The sequence below is a fragment of the Dreissena polymorpha genome, chromosome 7 (genome assembly GCF_020536995.1).
Source record: "Dreissena polymorpha isolate Duluth1 chromosome 7, UMN_Dpol_1.0, whole genome shotgun sequence".
Lineage (NCBI taxonomy): Eukaryota > Metazoa > Mollusca > Bivalvia > Myida > Dreissenidae > Dreissena > Dreissena polymorpha.
Window position 1 is genome coordinate 5,659,640 of NC_068361.1, and position 21,104 is coordinate 5,680,743.

The 21,104-nt window shown below is 35.2% G+C and overlaps 2 protein-coding genes across 3 annotated transcripts in view; both read left to right on the plus strand.

Moving 5' to 3' along the window:
* Positions 1 to 917, plus strand: part of LOC127840095 (uncharacterized) — a 12,064-nt gene extending 11,147 nt beyond the window's left edge. For both annotated transcript variants that reach the window (XR_008030394.1, XM_052368491.1), the window contains one exon: positions 1 to 917. This exon is cut by the window's left edge and continues 1,067 nt beyond it. The gene's annotated coding sequence lies outside the window, so the exon portion shown is untranslated.
* Positions 918 to 4,203: 3,286 nt separating this feature from the next.
* Positions 4,204 to 6,901, plus strand: LOC127836842 (tomoregulin-2-like). The gene is made up of 4 exons (XM_052363463.1): positions 4,204 to 4,339; positions 5,433 to 5,640; positions 5,933 to 6,283; positions 6,773 to 6,901. The coding sequence occupies exons 1-4, from the start codon at positions 4,300 to 4,302 to the stop codon at positions 6,864 to 6,866; spliced, it is 693 nt and encodes a 230-aa protein (XP_052219423.1). The 5' UTR covers positions 4,204 to 4,299; the 3' UTR covers positions 6,867 to 6,901.
* Positions 6,902 to 21,104: the final 14,203 nt, after the last annotated feature.

Sequence of the window (21,104 nt, forward strand, 5' to 3'; positions counted from 1 at the left end):
TAACCAGTAAACAATTTTAAGGAAACATGGATATACATAACAAAATTTGTTTATGAATCATCATACATGTACTCTCAATAAAAAAGAACAGAATATTAATGCCTTACAAAGTAACACATAGGGAACAAACACACAGAAATAAACCAAATGATACATACTTAACCCAGTTAAACCATTATGAAAACACTTAAAGCGATTGCAGAAATTACGATTAAAAAGGCGACAGCAACTGTTGCGGTTGTCGAAAATCGCATTTCATCCGCGGTATGAATCGAAACGTAATATTTGTCCCATATGAACGTGAGTTTCTACGACCAACATATTTTTTTTCAAACCAAATGAAACGTTATACAACACTGTAATTGAATGTAAGAAGTTGTGCGAGAATATAAACGATGGAGTAGAGTTCTATTCATTTGAAAATAATAGTCTGATGTATATTTGAAAACTCTTTATATACACAAGACATGTACAATGTCAGGAAATCAAAATTGTTATGCACAGATTCGTTCACACAGCACAATATTGGTCCCGCAACAAATACGAGAAAACGTGTTTGTTATGCATTTCGTTGAAGTTGTATAAGCGGTTATTTTACCCAATGTATTTATGTGTTTGTTCCATCTATTTTTATCGAAATAACATTCAATATTTATTGTTGGCTTTATGTCATTAATATGTGTGCTTTTTTCTATTGATTTCGTTTGCAGAACCGATTTTCGGAAGAACCTTTTAAATTTTCGTGAGACAATATTATAATTATATAACAATGAGCTTGATATTGTCGACTAGAGCCTTATTCAAGAGTTAGGTAGTATCTGTCAGGACGTTGAAATATGTCATATAAACATTTGCGTAATTATTATGCATGTGGTGTTTTCTTTTTCAGCTTAAAGAATGTGTTTCAAATTCAACGTTAAATTGCAACCGTTTGATGCTTATCATAAATTTCGTACTTGTTATACAACGCAATGTAACTCATGCAAATTAAATGATTGTCAACATGAGACTTGTATGGGAAATACAAATTCACAATACTATGTTTTCAGCAGGTGTAAAGCTCACGGCCATCGCATGGGCGTCAGAACAACGTATTCATTTTTTTCCCCAGAAAGCTTTTCCGGTCACTCACTTCATAATATTAAAAGGTAATTTACAGTTACAAGTAGTTGAAAAGAGTGCGTTTGATATGCTGATTGTTTAAGACAAAAAGCGACTTTTTTTCAAAGAATTGAGACGTTCGTTACCAATAAAGTCATGAAGGCATTTTGATTATTTATAGTATTTGTAGTGACAACCGTGACAGACAAAAATCTCAGGCGTGCGACTTTGGACGATCTCCAGTTTGTTTTTGACAAAAATTGAATACATAACATTTAAACACGTTCATTACTTCAGCAGTTAGTTTTGTTTGCAGATCAAGTTTAAATTGACCACCATTTGTACAATACATTACGTAACAGTATTTTCAGTAACGTATATAGTTACTTGCCTTAAATAAGAGGTAATGGGATGGCGACAATTTCAACTGGCTGTTTCTTGGGAGAGTCAACATTTTCTCAATATTGAAATTCCAATATCAATTGTCTACCACGTAAATTGTATGGAAATAAGGAAGTTTGTTACCGCATGAACAACTCTGTGCAATTATCCAGTAATAGAATATGTATATTGGGACAAGATTGTCAATAAAACAATATCAGTTAACATTCACAAACAGTTGAATGGACGCGGATTCAAATTTAAACAGAATTATGCCAAAAGATAATTGAATACTGCACAAAATAAGATTGAGGGTCTGTTGATAGAAGATAATTATTAAAATAGAGTTTGATTGTGTGATAACAGATTAAATATCTAAATGAAGTGGCCACTCAACAAAAATAAATTTCTCCAACACATTAGTTTAGTGTAAAGTTTGACCCGGTGAAGTTCAACGAGCTTGGTACTAGATTGGAATTATTTTTGTCATGATCACTGAGGGTAGTTGTTTTTCCTACCAAATACCAGAATGTTTACCCGGCCCCTTCATTAGACTATCATTCAATTTATCGCTTATCGTATTAATACTGTTCAATTCATTTATTGAATTTCATTAGACTATAACATTTCATTTAGCAGTGTTTGAACTGAAACTATTTGGATAAAAGTAATTTTGTGGTAAATTGTTTATTAATATATGATTTTTATAAATGCATTATCAATCTTTATAGTGAAATACACAAGAAAAATTGTATCAAACCAATCTGAATCTTGATCCGTAAACAACCTTACATATATAAACGTTTTAATTAAAACTTACGTAATCAAGATCGGCATATATATATATTCAATTTGTATATGTAATAAGGATTGTTAGAACGAGTTGAATAAAGTACATCTTTTGTCGATAAGTCGGGCTAACAATGTAAAAAATGCTATTGCAAACGTTTGTGTCCGTTATGCTCAGTCTTCAGTACATGCGATACGAACGATGTAAGTAATGCAGCGAAACGAGTAAATTTATACACCGACAGCTTTAAACTCTAACAACACGTGTTCACAGCAGGCTATTTGGAACATGAACTTTAATGCAGGAACACCGCTTTTTAACAACCAGTTCGGGGTCTCTTCTCATAGCTGACCGGGAACGAACAGCAGGCAGACCAACCAAATGGGCCGGATCCAGGCTTCTGGTCAGAGGACAGGGCGGCACCTATCGAGAAATAACAAATAAGAACAATGGGAAATTACAAATAATTTGTTGGAATGTCAATGGACTTGTGCGAAAACTAAATGATTTTGACTTTCTGGAATATATTTATCAATACTATATTATTTTATTAAGTGAAACATGGACCAACAAAAAAGAGTGCACAATTTAAACATCCAAAACTTTGAAAGTACACATGTTTATGGACATAAATCTTACGGAGTTAAAAAAGGCCGACAAGCCGGAGGTATTTCTGTTTTTTTTGTGTATAAAACCTATTTAAAATATATAAAATCAATTGTAAAAGTAAATGATTTTGGCATCAAATGGTTAAAACTAGATAGAACATTTTAAAATTTTGATAAAGATGTGTACATTTGTTACAATAACATTCCACCATCTAATTCAAAAGTCTTGAGAGCTGCAGATTCTGATTTTTTCGAAGACATTGAGAATAACATAGAACAATATTGCACCTTAGGATACACGTTTATTGTAGGAGATTTAAATTTAGGAACTGGCTTATAATCCGATATATTACAAAACAATAAACATTTTTTAAGTTGATTATAACAACATAAATACGAATTCAAATTAACTAAATTTTGGACACATTCCAGAGCGAACAAATGATCAAAGAATTGGCTGGCAAGGCCGAGCATTAATCTCCCTGTGCGAATCAACCAACCATATCATAGCTAACGGCCGTACCTGGAGATAAAGCAGGTAATTATCACTCATCTCACCCCGTGGTCTTAGCGTAACCGATTATTTACTTGTACACCACGACACTTACCATGGTATTGTCATTCATGATTTTGAAATACTTTGATTGGACCGAATTTTCTGATCATACACGGCTTTATTTAAGTTTTCTAACGGTAAATAATATTGACATACAACACAATAAAACATAAACAAAACAACATAATCTAATTCATTGATATTGCATTTTTAGAGATATTTAGTCAATATTAAAGCATCTGACATTGAAATGAAATACATGTAAATCAATACATATAGATGCAATTTGAAAGTGTGCAAAACTGTCATTAAATCTATAGCCTAGTTAGTAAGTAATTTATTATTTTTCAAACTTTAAAAGCTGTTTGGTTATACAAGTATTTTCAAATTATCGATGAAAAGTCTTGCAAATGTATTTCGCCCATTTCAATTAATGAGATTTCATTAACAAACCGTTTCGCATCAACGTGTCGCACTGATTATACTTGTATAACCAAGCAGCGTTTAAAGCACACTGAATACGTGAAAGCCTTCATGGTCCAGTGAGAGCGATTGTTAAATTGCTCCCTATAACGGGAAACGCTATATTTTCATTGGAATCACATAAAACAAAACAATCATAGACTAGTCGGAAGCTATTGCATTTATTTAGATATCAAATACAAGCGTTTTGCGTAGCTTTTAAATTCTGTCCGTGATTTAAAATCGTGATTAAGAGGTCGTGAATAAATCAACGATGCCCTTTGACAACACCGTACAACCAGACTTGATTTAAGATAAGGAATAAATGACGGTATAAATATGTTCTTATTTCACAGGACTTTCAGTGCAAGTTTCACAAGACTTGAAGTCGGCAATACAAAATGATTTTACTCGGACTTTTCGTTATCTTGCAGATTTCAGGTACGTTAGTTTTTTCCGATTAGTTTCACCATTATCTTCAATGTAGATTACAGCATAATCATACTGTATTCAACATATATCGAAAATAACGTATTAAATGCGACATTGTTCTATTATATATTGTTATTTCGTTATTTAAATCGCTGATTTTTGCCAAAATGTCTATTAACAAATGGTAACATTTTAGCCTAACTAGTTTTTTAAATTCTTAAGAAATAATTGTAGGACATTGTTCTCACCATAATGCAATATATTTTGTCATTTTAGTTTAAAACTATTTATTTAAGCTCTATCGTAAGCCGAAGGCTTATTGAAACGCCCTTGAGTCCGTTTCCGGAGAATAGAACCACTACTTTGTGTCCTTGTGGGACATCTAAAGAACACTACCTGAGTGGGGATCGAACCCGTGGCCTACCGGTCGCTTGGCGGACACCATATGCATTACGCAAAGGAGACCTTCATTTGTCATTTTACTTTTAATCGAAATAATTTGGCTCAAAATGTGCTTATCAGTCAAAGAACTAAAATCGAATCCGTTATAAATCAATGCTTTTTAATATAAAGTCCATTGAGACATTGAGTTAAACTGTGAAAACATGACAACGATTTGCCAATTAGCATTAATTGATAATTATATGCAGCGGGTAGATGGACTTGGCTGCCAATGCAATAGCAAAAATGTTCATAAATGAAAACATAATCGTTAGACTTATCCCACAGTTCATGCATCGATTATTTACACACACATTGTCGTTGAATGTTTGTTTATTTTCACTGATATAAATATGCGGTGACAAATTATCGCATTATTCGTGTTACAGGTACAGTGAAACCTCGTTATTCCTTTTTGACAAAATTGACTGATTTATATGGTCGAAGTGGCCGTTGACGGGTTTTGTCTAATCAGTGAATGTAACGACCATTCAAATACGCAAAGAAAAAATCGGGACTGAAAAATGGTGGTCGTCATCGTAGCGAGTTGGTGAGTTGGTGTAATTACAGGGTGGTTGTTTGGAGAGTTTTATAAACGCTAGAGCTTAAACACAGCGGAATATGGAATTAAAATTGAGCGACGCATTCCATATCATTTCAGTCGGTGTTAGGGGCAACCAACATCCCAATCATGGACACCCCACCCCAGCGATTCCTAGCGGTGGAGAAGTAGACGCAGCCATTGTGAATATCAACACCCTCTACACCGACGCCTTGTGTCTCGAGCTTCTATTGGTCGACTGCGCTACCCACGTGACTAAGGGCGATGAGCAAGTGTGTGGCTCCAATGGGGTAACCTATGACAACCAGTAAGATGATCTTATTAATTATCGATAAAAACGCGATTGAAAGTTCATGTGACAACCTTGACCTGTCTCAATTCAACAATATCCACCTCATATTTTTAGTGTTTTTAAATGCTATTAAATAATTACTGTAACAGCTATCTGATGCAGCTAAACATCATTATAGCTTCGTTCATGTTCTTACATAGCATAGAACAATACATAATGCTGATTTAAGAACAATTCTTCTACATCAAAGAAATATACCCTACGTCTTTCTTGGAACTCATTGCAACTTACGTGATATTATTCACAGCTGCCATTTTATCCACGCGTTGTGTGAGACTCTGTATTTTGTCGGGCATGAAATAACCCTCAAAAGCCACGGCGCATGTCCAAACACCACGGCCCCTCCAATCAACGTCACTACCGTGACCGTCGCTGCTTCAGCTGCTTCTACAGTGACACATGGAACAGGTTCCGGTCACACAACTGACGCGACAACCACTTCCGCTCCATCGACGACCACTTCCGCCCCAACGAACACAACACCGGACCCAGTCGCTTCCATTGTGCAAAATGTCTTCTGCAACAATCTCGGTTCCATATCATGCACGGGTGGTTTTGACGTCATATGTGGGTCAGATGGAAATTACTATCCAAACCAGTAAGTAACTAATTGTTCAACTAATGCCAACCATAAAAACCGTTTGCCTAAATTGCAAAAAAAAGAGTAACTCTTTTAACAATAATTTTAAATCAACGTGCAAGAAATAAATTTTAAAAATCTAGTTTATCATGATCTGTCTTACTCCCCTCATCAATCCTATATTATTATACGCCAGTATACTGGGAGCTTTGTGCAGTCGACTCGAACCAGTTGAAATCAATAAACTTTTGCGATTAAATAATTTAAGTCGACCATTCGTTTGTCAGTTGTTAGAACATAATTATGACAAATATTGATAAGATATTGTGGTGCCGATGATGTACCTATACACGCAATGAAATATCCCATTTTGAGACCAGACATACAATAAAATATATTGTTCGTTGGTTAATGTCAGTTAACAACCATCGATGCAATTGTAATAACTTTGCAAAATATGACTGAGGATTTCTTGTTGTAGTTTCTAATTCTAATCACTTTCGTCAGGTGCGAACTCTCAAAAGCCAAGTGTCATGACAACGCTCTGACCATCGTTACCGACTTAAGCAAGTGCCAGGCAAGCGTTGCTGGAGGAAAGTAGCCGTTCTTATATGTAAAATAAAGGTCTTTGATGAACACTTTTTGTTGTTCGTGTACCGTTGTTGTTGTTGTTGCAATATGTCTGTGCGTCTCACTAGGCCCCGCTTCTCATCCCATGTTATTGAAGGGCATGGGTAAATGCCATTAACATGTAATACTATGCTAGCTCAGTTGTTAGAGCGCAGATGTACACATCCATAGGCCTCCCACATAACATATGTGGGGAAATGTAAAGAAATCAATTTAAAGGCCACCCCCGGTGAAAATCTCTGATTTAAGTAGGGCAGTTGTCACTGACTGGCATAAGTGTTTACATTTTGAACTGGTAAACAAGCAATCAAGCAAAAGTTGTGAGTTGGTAAACTAACCGCGATAATATGACGGAAATATGGTTGACATCGGAAAACAATCCAACAAAACAAACACTCGAAAAATTATATGCATTGTTTCCTCAAGTTTTTGTTTAATCCTCCAAACACCAACGAGCCAATCAAAACTACCATTAAATCAGTGAATTGGTTCCTACTATATACAGTGAAATGGTTACTGTCAAAACTTGTATTCAACTATACATTATCTTTTTTTTTACTTAAAATATCTCAGTATATAACATTAAATAGGTTCATAATATTGCTTTTACATATTGAATGACAAAAATGTCGGGCAACAGCTCTCCAGAACATTAGCGCACCCGTCCGATTTTATTGCGAAAAAGCTCAACAACCATAAAAAAGCTTTCCTTCGATTTGACCAGCCTAAACAAACGTTTATCCGTATAATTAAAGACCCAGCCAAAAGCTCCTTCGGACAGTAGCTCACCCTTGAAAACGTCGCTGCTTATAAAACCCAATAAACACAAAAAGAAATCTATCATGCATTTTTAAAAAGGCCAATAAAAATACACATCAGTTCAGTTCAGTAACACTCTAAAGCACTTTTCTTTCAAAATACTCAACACATGAAGGTTGGTGCAACGAAATAATATTTCCAGAAACACCCGTACAACTTTTTAACCACTAGTTCTGATTACTACATTTTTTTCTAGAAGATGATTTTTTCCTCCTTTGTGTTCTTATTGAGTTGCCCCCCCCCTCATTTTTTGTATACCTCTGGTTCCTCTAACGATTGTTCCTCTTTAAGACATGCACAGCAAACCACATTGACGGATTAGCCATTTAAAGACAGTGCTTAAACATTATTCTAAGATTCGCATACAACGTCGAACATCACTTTTTGCTGTGACTGCATGAACATCTCATACTCTCGGCCAACCTCCACGTAGAGATTTCGTTCCTTGCTCGCATAAACAATCACACAAAAATCCTTGCAGTTTGGGTAGGATTTTATTTTTTGTTTAAGTATTAAATTATGAAAAGTAAAATCATAAGAAGACAATAAAATGTTAACTGCTGTTTCATGTTAAATCCGTAAACAAAGTTGGAACAGATCATAGATCTTGGTGAAAGGCGCAGCATTAACGACTGAAGAGTGATAATGGCTGTACTACCGAAGTGCAGGGTAAAGCTCAGAACTTAATTTTAAAACGGCAAGAACTGTGTTCCCTCGCAAAATGACTAGAAATATCTTATCTGTGAAAACAGCTTAAAGGTCATACACAACAATACTACGAACTCGCGACAGCACTTTAGTAAGTCCCAAACAGTACAACTTTTGATTGTATTCATAGTCACACAAGTAATCCCAGGTTCTAACAACGCTTGTCTTTAGGAACGATAGTTTATCCCCAACAGTACACCATTTGATTGTAGTCATAGTAACCTTAATAAACCCAGGTCATAACAACGCTTGTCTGTAATAACATAAGTAAATCTCCAACAGTATAACATTTAATAGTAGCCATAGTCTACTTAGTTAATCCAGGTCCTAACAACGCTTGTATGTAGTGATACTTGTAACTTAAACTCATTCCAACACTTGGCATTGGTCACATTAGTGATACAATCTCATAACAGCATTTGTTTGTATTCTCATTTTAGCCGAGGTCCTAACATAAACTAAATGTAGTCAGAAAAGTTATACCATGTCATAACATCATTTGACTGTAGTCACATTATTTATCCCATGTCATAACATCATTTGACTGTAGTCACATTATTTATCCCATGTCATAACATTATTTGACTGTAGTCACATATTTTATCCCATGTCATAACATTATTTGACTGTAGTCACATTATTTATCCCATGTCATAACATTATTTGACTGTAGTCACATTATTTATCCCATGTCATATCATCATTTGACTGTAGTCACATTATTTATCCCATGTCATAACCTCATTTGACTGTATTCACATTATTTATCCCATGTCATAACATCATTTCACTGTAGTCACATTATTTATCCCATGTTATAACATCATTTGACTGTATACACATTATTTATCCCATGTCATAGCATCATTTTTCTGTAGTCAGTAAACCGATATCATAACATCATTTGATTTTAGTCACATTCAATCAGCCAATGGAATGAATGGAGTGTATTCTTTCGGGTCTGCTGGCGTTATGCAAAGGTCATTTAAGGTGAAAAGCTGGGTTAAACAACTACGCCGAACAAACTATTGACCTATTTTCTTATCAAAATAATGACAGTCAATCTGAGTAGATTGATAGGCAAGATATCAACATATAAGGATTGTGTAAATTTGAATGGCTGCAATTTGTTTTCAAGACATTAGATAATTTATAGCAAAGTGATGATATTACTCGTGTTTTAATCGTTTTAAACCAGTATGCAAAGTCAATTCAACTCTTAAAGTGGGCGATTTGCACGGCCGATCTCATAGACAATTTTGCTTTTTTAGCAAGCTTATTTATTAATGCATCTCTAAAAGAGGTGGCGCCCGTGATTGACGGTCGTGCATTATAAAACAAGACGTTGGCTTCGACTTAAAGGGGCATTTTGCAGATTTTGGCATGTATTGAATTTTTTCATGAAATGCTTTATATTGATAAATGCAAACATCGGATCTGAAAAGCTCCAGTAAACAAACAAGAATAAAATTAAAGAAAGAAAAAATGTAACCCACAACCGAACTAAAACCACTGACTCCTGGAGTCAAAGTCTATCGGTAAAACCAATCGGCCATCCGTTCTCATACAATGATGTATTTTTTACTTTATAAAAGCAATCCTCGTTGTATCACAAAATATAACGACAACAACATAACTCTCCAAATTATGCAATCATTTCGCGTTGTAATGCTTTATTATTTTCAGGTTTTTAAATCGTCAAAAGATGCATATAATGGATAATTTAGAGCATGGTAACTGTTCAGTATTACTGTTTTTTCACAAATATCATCACTTCAACGAACATTTGCGAATTTGAGACATTTGTTTTATTTTGTCAATTTATCAAAACATGAAAGGCCCCTTTAAGATAAATTACGAACGAATAATGGTAAATGTGAAGGTAAATTATAACTGTAGTTCTACATGGAGTTACAATGTATATGCATATAAGTCAATAGCAATATTTTTTAATAATGTAAATAATCGTTGCTTACCTTAGATTGCAATCTAACAGTATTCACGGCCATGGTATTGCTTGATTTTATTCCTCTGCGTTGTCCGGTTTATCTGGCGCTTTTCATGGCCTTACAGAATTCACGCTACACCGGGACTGTGAAAAGAGCTCGAGACATCCAATAATTCTAGCCTCGCGAAATCGGGCCACCAGACACAAATTCATAGGAATATATAGCAATTAACAATCGGTGCCTCGAGGAGAGTTCGAGTCAACCGGAAATTCAAGCCAAGCAAATTCGAGCCATAGGGTTTCAACTGCATTCTTATATCCTTATCTGACGTATGCTCTCCGAGTTAAAGAATCAATCATTGAATTCACTGATTCAATGACGACGATCCGTTTGAAACTTTGTTTCTATTTCATCGTGCGTCACAAAATTTTTATTACGGTTCTCGGGAAAGCAATAGGTCATTGAGTAGTACAATTGTATATTTTAATGATTATATTTACTTTTTTAAAGATAAATATTTTATATAAGCATGAACCAAGTGTAAGGTTTGAAACCTTTAACGGATTAAGATATCCTTTACTTTGAATTGACTAGAGCGGATTTCATGGCGACACACGCCAAAACTTTGGGGTCAAAGGTTCGATCTTTCGCGTAACCAAAACGTACTTAGTCTTTAACATGATAAGTTAAACCAATGTGCAGTATACTTGGCGCTATACACATGGCACTGAAAGACCCTTTATTATATCTGGAACGAGATCTCTCATATATCTCGTACTATTCAGCGTATAGGCCATAACTCTATTTTGTTACACGTCTTATGAAGGTATTTGTCACATGGGAGATTCCCGTTGAACTCGATAACAACAAAAACACATATGTTTTGGCTAGTCAAAGGCAGTGACCTCATTTTCCTTGATTGCTGTTTATATGTGTCTTGTTGGGTCCTGTGTCCGAATGTTTCATACTTGTTCACTGCATACAACCAGTCATGATTTATGATAAGAAATTCATGATCTTATACAATTGTTCCTATTTCAAATAACTTTTAGTTCCAGTTTCTCGAGTCTGATTTTCATCTGCTTGTTTGAACTATTGCAGATTTCTCGTATGTAACTTTTCTCGATTATTGTTACCATTATATACATTTTTAAACACAATCCTTCTATATGTAACATGCACCGGAAATGAGTAATCATTTGCGACAAGTTTCAATGTTTATGTTTTGACATAACGATCGCTGATGTTTCTTCAATTTTAAATACACATACCGTAATGTTATCGCGCAAGTAGTTCAATAGATTTTTAATAATATTTGTTATATTACTTTAAATCGAAATAATTTGGACTTATCATTGCATATCGGTCAATCAAAACATCAACTCCTATCTTATTCGTGTCTATTTAAATTCAGTTTCTAAAGAAAACATTCAACATTGCATTTACATGTATCAATATGAAAACAATTAGAATTGATTGATACTAATATGAAGCGGGTACATGGACTTGAAAGCCGAAATATTTGCACAAATGTTTTAATTCAAAGAGATGCTTCACAGTTCATTAACCAATAATGTTAATTAAAATTGCCAAAGAATTTAGATTATTTGCAACCATATCAATTTGCGGTGACAAATTATTGCACTATCCATGTTACACACACATATACATATATAGATCAAAGCGTTTTACTTTTTATAAACGGCTAAAAGCGACTTTGTTATATATAAATAAATAAATAAATAAATATATATATATATATATATATATATATATATATATTAATATATATATATAAATATATATATATACCTATATAACAAAGTCGCTTTTAGCCGTTTATAAAAAATAAAACGCGTTTTATATTTTATAAACGGCTAAAAGCGACTTTGTTATACAAAGTCGCTTTTAGCCGTTTATAAAAAATAAAACGCTTTGATCTATATATATATATATATATATATATATATATATATATATATATATGTGTTTAACATGGATAGTGCATATATATATATATAGTTATTTATATATATAGCTTTAAACGCTAGAACATTAACACAGCGGACTCTAGAATTTGAATTGATATTAAAATGTCATATTATTGCAGACGTTGTTTTGGGAACCTGAGCGCCGACGCATTCCATAGTATTTCAGTCGTTGTTTTGGGAACGAATCCCACAAATCATGGACATCACACCCAACCATACACAAACCACACCCTCACCACCGAAGCGATTCCTAGCGATGGAGAAGTAGACGCATCAATTGTGAATATCAACACCCTCTACAACGACGCCCTGTGTCTCGATCTTCTATTGGTCGACTGCGCTACCCACGTGACGAAAGGCGATGAGCAAGTGTGCGGCTCCAATTGGTTAACATATGATAACCAGTAATTACTCGGTGATTGTATATGTTTGCCTGTTATAATGAATGAAAATTTATAATGTTGACGATTTATGGACTGAGAATATCAATGCATGACCAACTCCATAACAATATAAAGAGACGATGCAAAATCTAGCATAAAAAACTAATAATTTGAAGTACATTATTTAGCTACCGAAGTATGAACGAAATTTTTGTTTTGTTTTGAGGTCCAACTAGACCGCGCGCCATGAAATGCCTTATGGCAAACTTCATCTCATTACAGCTGTCGGTTCACCCACGCAGTCTGTGAGACGCTTTAGTTTACTGGCAATACAATAACATTGCAAAGCCACGGCGCATGCCCTCACAGCACAGTCTCCATCACAATTCCGACCACAGTCTCGAACTCAGCGCCGATTACAGTATCCAACAACACTGACTCCTCGGGCGACATAATGCTCAATCTCTTCTGTAGCAACGTCGCGTTCATAACGTGCCCCGGTTAATTGAAAGTCATATGTGGGTCGGATAGCCAGTTCTATCCCGATATGTAAGTCATCAAAACATGAGTACGTTGTTGACAATGTTTGTTACTTATGACAGGCTAGTATTCGTTTTCTTAAAATAATCACCCAACTTAAGATGTTTCAAAACATGAAATATTAAAAACAGGTCATTTTGTTGTTGAACAACTTTTAAAACAGAAAGTGTGTGTAAAGCACATTATGCAGTATTGCGGTGTCATTGCAAAAGTTTGTCCCCAATCGATTCCATTGTTTGGTAAATATAAATATTTGTTCCAGTTTATCGATTAAGTTGTGTGTTAAGATTCTTTGTTAGCTACAGATGCGTGTCCAGACTTGTTGTGTCACCATCAGAGTATTGTTCATTTTTGTATATATTACCGTCAAATGCGTGATTTGATTTTTTTTTCAATCTTAAAACGTGTGTTTGAATAAAATTATGTTTTTTGCGTAATTTAGACGTATTTTCTGGTTGTTTGCTTTAACCTTCCGATTTTTGCTCCTTTGTTACCTTCAAATGTGTGTTCTGACGTGTCCCTTTTCCCTTCAGTTGTTGGTTCAGGTTTCTTGTTTTAACCTTAAGATTTTGCTTCTTGTTTACCTTTAGGTGTGTTTTCACCAAGGAGAGATGCAAGAACAGGACCCTGACCATCAGTCCAGATCCAAACCGATGTTAGTTTGGTGTCTTTGAATCATGCTGTATTTTTCAAATACCAAATACAGTCAGTTCAGATCCCAACAGATGTTAGTTTTGTGGCTTTGAATCATGTTGTATTTTTCAAATACAGTAAGTCCAGATCCAAACCGATGTTAGGTTGGTGTATTTTAATCGCGTTGTATATGTTGGTTTGGTGTATTTGAATCGTTTTGAATTTTTTTAATACAGTCAGTCAAGATCAAAACCGATATAAGTTTGTTGTCTTCGAATCATGTTGTATTTTTTTAAATACATCCAGTCAAGAGCAATACCGATGTTAGCTTCAGGTCTATGAAATGTGTTGAAATTTACAAGTTTGGAACATGTTAAGTGATTTGACGTGTGTGAAGTTAGCCTATTTAGCCTATTTAGCCTATTTAGCCTATTTAGTACATAGGTTGAAACAAACATCCTATTTAGCCTATTTAGCCAATTTAACAGCCTCTTCAGCCTTTTTAGCCTATTTTAGCCTATTTAGCCTATTTAGTAAATAGGTTGAAACATACATCCTATTTAGCCTATTTCGCCTATTTAATAGTTTTTTCAGCCTGTTTAGCCGATTTTAGCCTATTTAGCCTATTTAACAGCCTTTTCAGCCTATTTAGTACATTAGTTGACACAAACATCCTATTTAGCCTATTTAGCCAATTTAACAGCCTATTCAGCATTTTTAGCCTATTTTAGCCTATTTAGCCTATTTAGTAAATAGGTTGAAACATACATCCTATTTAGCCTATTTCGCCTATTTAATAGCTTTTTCAGCCTGTTTAGCCGATTTTAGCCTATTTAGCCTATTAAACAGCCTTTTCAGCCTATTTAGTACATTAGTTGACACAAACATCCTATTTAGCCTATTTAGCCACTTTAACAGCCTATTCAGCATTTTTAGCCTATTTTAGCCTATTTAGCCTATTTAGTAAATATGTTGAAACATACATCCTATGTAGCCTATTTAGCCTATTTATCAGCATTTTCAGCCTATATAGCCTATTTAGCCTATTTTAGCCTATTTAGCCTATGTAATAGCCTTTTCAGCCTATCTAGCCTATTTAGCCTATTTAGTACATAGGTTGAAACAAACATCCTATTTAGCCTATTTAGCCAATTTAACAGCATCTTCAGCCTTTTTAGCCTATTTAGCCTATTTAGTAAATAGGTTGAAACATACATCCTATTTAGCCTATTTCGCCTATTTAATAGCTTTTTCAGCCTATTTAGCCGATTTTAGCCTATTTAGCCTATTTAACAGCCTTTTCAGCCTATTTAGTACATTAGTTGACACAAACATCCTATTTAGCCTATTTAGCCAATTTAACAGCTTATTCAGCATTTTTAGCCTATTTTAGCCTATTTAGCCTATTTAGTAAATATGTTGAAACATACATCCTATGTAGCCTATTTAGCCTATTTATCAGCATTTTCAGCCTATATAGCCTATTTTAGCCTATTTAGCCTATGTAATAGCCTTTTCAGCCTATCTAGCCTATTTAGCCTATTTAGTACATAGGTTGAAACAAACATCCTATTTAGCCTATTTAGCCAATTTAACAGCCTCTTCAGCCTTTTTAGCCTATTTTAGCCTATTTAGTAAATAGGTTGAAACATACATCCTATTTAGCCTATTTCGCCTATTTAATAGCTTTTTCAGCCTGTTTAGCCGATTTTAGCCTATTTAGCCTATTTAACAGCCTTTTCAGCCTATTTAGTACATTAGTTGACACAAACATCCTATTTAGCCTATTTAGCCAATTTAACAGCCTATTCAGCATTTTTAGCCTATTTTAGCCTATTTAGCCTATTTAGTAAATATGTTGAAACATACATCCTATGTAGCCTATTTAGCCTATTTATCAGCATTTTCAGCCTATATAGCCTATTTAGCCTATTTTAGCCTATTTAGCCTATGTAATAGCCTTTTCAGCCTATCTAGCCTATTTAGCCTATTTAGTACATAGGTTGAAACAAACATCCTATTTAGCCTATTTAGCCAATTTAACAGCATCTTCAGCCTTTTTAGCCTATTAAACCTATTTAGTAAATAGGTTGAAACATACATCCTATTTAGCCTATTTCGCCTATTTAATAGCTTTTTCAGCCTCTTTAGCCGATTTTAGCCTATTAAGCCTATTTAACAGCCTTTTCAGCCTATTTAGTACATTAGTTGACACAAACATCCTATTTAGCCTATTTAGCCAATTTAACAGCTTATTCAGCATTTTTAGCCTATTTTAGCCTATTTAGCCTATTTAGTAAATATGTTGAAACATACATCCTATGTAGCCTATTTAGCCTATTTATCAGCATTTTCAGCCTATATAGCCTATTTTAGCCTATTTAGCCTATGTAATAGCCTTTTCAGCCTATCTAGCAAATTTAGCCTATTTAGTACATAGATTGAAACAAACATCCTATTTAGCCTATTTAGCCAATTTAACAGCCTCTTCAGCCTTTTTAGCCTATTTTAGCCTATTTAGTAAATAGGTTGAAACATACATCCTATTTAGCCTATTTAACAGCATTTTCAGCATATTTAGCCTATTTAGTATATAGGTTGAAACGTACATCCTATTTAGCCTATTTAGCCTATTTAACAGCCTTTTCAGCCTAAATAGGCTGCATGCACGGGGCCGATCCTAATTAAAAGTCCCGGCCGAAACTAGTTCAGCCCGATGGGCAGTCGACGGCTGGTCAGCGTGCACTAGGTCTCTTCCGGGGGATAACTCTTGTTCGTCCGAAAGGGGCCCTTAAAGGGGCATACCCGCTCACAGGCAAAAATGTCGCGTAATACGCTAAATAGGTTGCACCTGGCTCCGATCCTAATTAAAAGTCCCGGCCGAAACTAGGTCAGCCCGACAGGCAGTCGACGGCTGGTCAGCGTGCACTAGGTCTCTTCCGGGGGATAACTCTTGTTCGTCCGAAAGGGGCCCTTAAAGGGGCATACCCGCTCACTGGGAAATGACGCATACGAGATGAAGGCTAAATAGGCTGCATGCACGGGGCCGATCCTAATTAAAAGTCCCGGCCGAAACTAGTTCAGCCCGATGGGCAGTCGACGGCTGGTCAGCGTGCACTAGGTCTCTTCCGGGGGATAACTCTTGTTCGTCCGAAAGGGGCCCTTAAAGGGGCATACCCGCTCACAGGCAAAAATGTCGCGTAATACGCTAAATAGGTTGCACCTGGCTCCGATCCTAATTAAAAGTCCCGGCCGAAACTAGGTCAGCCCGACAGGCAGTCGACGGCTGGTCAGCGTGCACTAGATCTCTTCCGGGGGATAACTCTTGTTCGTCCGAAAGGGGCCCTTAAAGGGGCATACCCGCTCACTGGGAAATGACGCATACGAGATGAAGGCTAAATAGGCTGCATGCACGGGGCCGATCCTAATTAAAAGTCCCGGCCGAAACTAGTTCAGCCCGATGGGCAGTCGACGGCTGGTCAGCGTGCACTAGGTCTCTTCCGGGGGATAACTCTTGTTCGTCCGAAAGGGGCCCTTAAAGGGGCATACCCGCTCACAGGCAAAAATGTCGCGTAATACGCTAAATAGGTTGCACCTGGCTCCGATCCTAATTAAAAGTCCCGGCCGAAACTAGGTCAGCCCGACAGGCAGTCGACGGCTGGTCAGCGTGCACTAGGTCTCTTCCGGGGGATAACTCTTGTTCGTCCGAAAGGGGCCCTTAAAGGGGCATACCCGCTCACTGGGAAATGACGCATACGAGATGAAGGCTAAATAGGCTGCATGCACGGGGCCGATCCTAATTAAAAGTCCCGGCCGAAACTAGTTCAGCCCGATGGGCAGTCGACGACTGGTCAGCGTGCACTAGGTCTCTTCCGGGGGATAACTCTTGTTCGTTGTATGTTTCAACCTATGTATTAAATAGGCTAAATAGGCTGAACATGCTATTAAATAGGCTAAATAGGCTAATTAGGATGTACCGTATGTTTCAACATTTGTACTACACTTTCTAAATAGGCTGAAAAGGATGTTAAATAGGATCAATAGGCTAAATAAGATGTATGTTTCAAGCTATGGCTAAATAGGCTAAAAAGGCTGTTCAATAGGCTAAACAGGCTTAATAAGATGTTTGTTTCAACCTATGTTCTAAACTTTCTAAATAGGCTGAAAAGGCTGTTAAATATGATAAATAGGCTAAATAGCATGTATGTTTCAACATTTATACTAAATAGGCTAAATTGGCTGTTAAATAGGCTAAATAGGATGCATGTTTCAACCTATGTACTAAATAGGCTAAATATGCTAAATAGGCTGAAAATACTGTTAACTATGTACGTTATAGGCTAAATAGGCTGAAAATGGTGTTAAATAGGCTAAATAGGCTAAATAGGATGTATGCTTCAACCTATGTACTAAATAGGCTAAAAAGGCTAAATAGGCTGAAAATGCTGTTAAATAGGCTAAATAGGCTAAATAGGATGTATGTTTCAACCTATATACTAAATAGTCTAAATAGGCTGAAAATGCTGTTAAATAGGCTAAACAGACTAAATATGCAAAATAGTATGTATGTTTCAACCTATATACTAAATAGGCTAAATGGGCTGTTAAATAGGCTAAATCGGCTTAAAAGGATGCATGTTTCAACCTATGTACTAAATAGGCTAAATAGGGTAAATAGGTTGGAAATGCTGTTAACTATGTACTTAATAGGCTAAATAGGCTGAAAATGCTGTTAAATAGGCTAAATTTGCTAAATAGGATGTATGTTTCAACCTATGTACTAAATAGGCTAAATAGGCTAAATAGGCTGAAAAGGCTATTACATAGGCTAAATAGGCTAAAATAGGCTAAATAGGCTATATAGGCTGAAAATGCTGATAAATAGGCTAAATAGGCTACATAGGATGTATTTTTCAACCTATTTACTAAATAGGCTAAATAGGCTAAAATAGGCTAAAAATGCTGAATAGGCTGTTAAATTGGCTAAATAGGCTAAATAGGATGTTTGTGTCAACTAATGTACTAAATAGGCTAAATAGGCTGAAAAGGCTGTTAAATAGGCTTAATAGGCTAAAATCGGCTAAATAGGCTGAAAAAGCTGTTAAATAGGCTAAATAGGATGTATGTTTCAACCTATTTACTAAATAGGCTAAATAGGCTAAAATAGGCTAAAAATGCTGAATAGGCTGTTAAATTGGCTAAATAGGCTAAATAGGATGTTTGTGTCAACTAATGTACTAAATAGGCTAAATAGGCTGAAAAGGCTGTTAAATAGGCTTAATAGGCTAAAATCGGCTAAATAGGCTGAAAAAGCTGTTAAATAGGCTAAATAGGCTAAATTGGATGTATGTTTCAACCTATTTACTAAATAGGCTAAATAGGCTAAAATAGGCTAAAAAGGCTGAAGAGGCTGTTAAATTGGCTAAATAGGCTAAATAGGATGTTTGTTTCAACCTATGTACTAAATAGGCTAAATAGGCTAAATAGGCTAAATAGGCTAACTTCACACACGTAGTGATTTGCTGTTATTTGAAATGACGCTGTCAGATGGGTTTTTAATAGTTAAACTTTAGGTTTAAACTTATATTATTTACTAAATGGGAAAAGCACGTAAGTGATCAATTTTAGGATCCAATCTTATCATGGCTTTAACCAAGACTCCTCTAAAACAAATTTTAAACGTGGATTAAACATTTGCATCAATACTTTAGAACTTGTTTAAAATACGAATATTAGACAAGCGAATGAACACAATATAAACCAGTCACGCTATAGTTGATTGTACGACGATATCATTTTAAACCAAATACAGCTGGCTAAATAATATGTCAACTGTTTTGTAACGGATTATGTTTCACGCAGCAAATTATAATTGAGATTTCAAGTAAACTTATAATTAAAAGCTGTTCTATGCCATTGTTTTTCTTTCCTAAATTTGATCGTTTTAATAAGGTAAACGTAAGAAGATACCATATACCTATGCACGGTCAACTTAACTTCTGTAATTTCGTCATGCAAGCAAGAACAAAATTAAAGTTTAATTAAAGGATACATCAGGCGACGAATATTGGTCTTGGTATTTATTAAAACCTTGTTTTTACTATGCATTCACTTACATTAAACATTTGCGGATTTATATTTGCAGACCAATGACTCGTTGCTTAATTATCGCACAAAACCTGGGTCAAAAATGACCATAGTCAGCAAATAAGGCGACACTTAAGAACTTAATTAAACGGGGCATATCAACGGTGTTTCCCCTAAATGTAAATCTTTATTAACACAATGCGACCGTTCTCTTTTTCCATTGATATTAATCTACTGACAATTTTATATCGTTGTTATCATGAAGGAAAAAATGAGTATACAATACCAATGTGTTTCGATCATACCCTAAGTAGGATTCAAACGTACGCTACGAAAGAAAGCCTTCTTAAGTGCGAAGTGTACTACACTTATTCTGTGAGTCGATTGGTTTGCATGCGTATAGCATGACTACATGCAAATTTCAGTCAAATTATGTTCCTGCGCCTACTATGAGTGTCTCCATTTTGTACATATTGTAATAGTGGTATCTAAATGATACGCCAAAAAAGTATTACATACTTGGTATGTTGTTCACCAGTGAATTGACTCCCTCTATTGGCTCAATTACATGTTCATGCAAGGGTAAATTAACCTTGCTTCAAAACGACTCAAACAGCTAATCAGCTTATTAAAATTCACCCATAAACCATTCACATGATATGAATAATAATAATGCAATTATCTAGAAACAATACGAATTTGTCAAATTTTCGAGTTTGATTATATACACCTATAATGATAAAATATTATTTAATTCATTATAAGCGTAACGTTAACTTAACAATGAGAACAAATTTAACAACATTTAGACCGATTAAGTTATGATGAAGTATTAGGCAGGAATTATCCATATGTACCAATGTTTGATTCTGCAAGATTAAATATCGAAAAAATTGTTATTGGCCCAACATTGTAATCGATTTAGATCAATATATTAGTTTATCAAAATGATCATAACAAAATATAAAATCTTGAAGAGTTTTGGATAAAGTTTATACTCATATAAAAAATATATTCACATACGGATGTTGCTCATGTTGTGGCCACTTTAGATGAACCGTTGTCTGCCTCAAGTTTTGCTTTTAACTTGCCTTTAAAT

Coding starts and splice junctions, on each gene's coding strand:
- LOC127836842 (XM_052363463.1), top strand. CDS start 4,300: ATGATTTTACTCGGACTTTTCGTTATCTTGCAGATTTCAG. Junction 5,641..5,932: donor GGGGTAACCTATGACAACCA/GTAAGATGATCT, acceptor TATTATTCACAG/CTGCCATTTTATCCACGCGT. Junction 6,284..6,772: donor GGAAATTACTATCCAAACCA/GTAAGTAACTAA, acceptor CACTTTCGTCAG/GTGCGAACTCTCAAAAGCCA.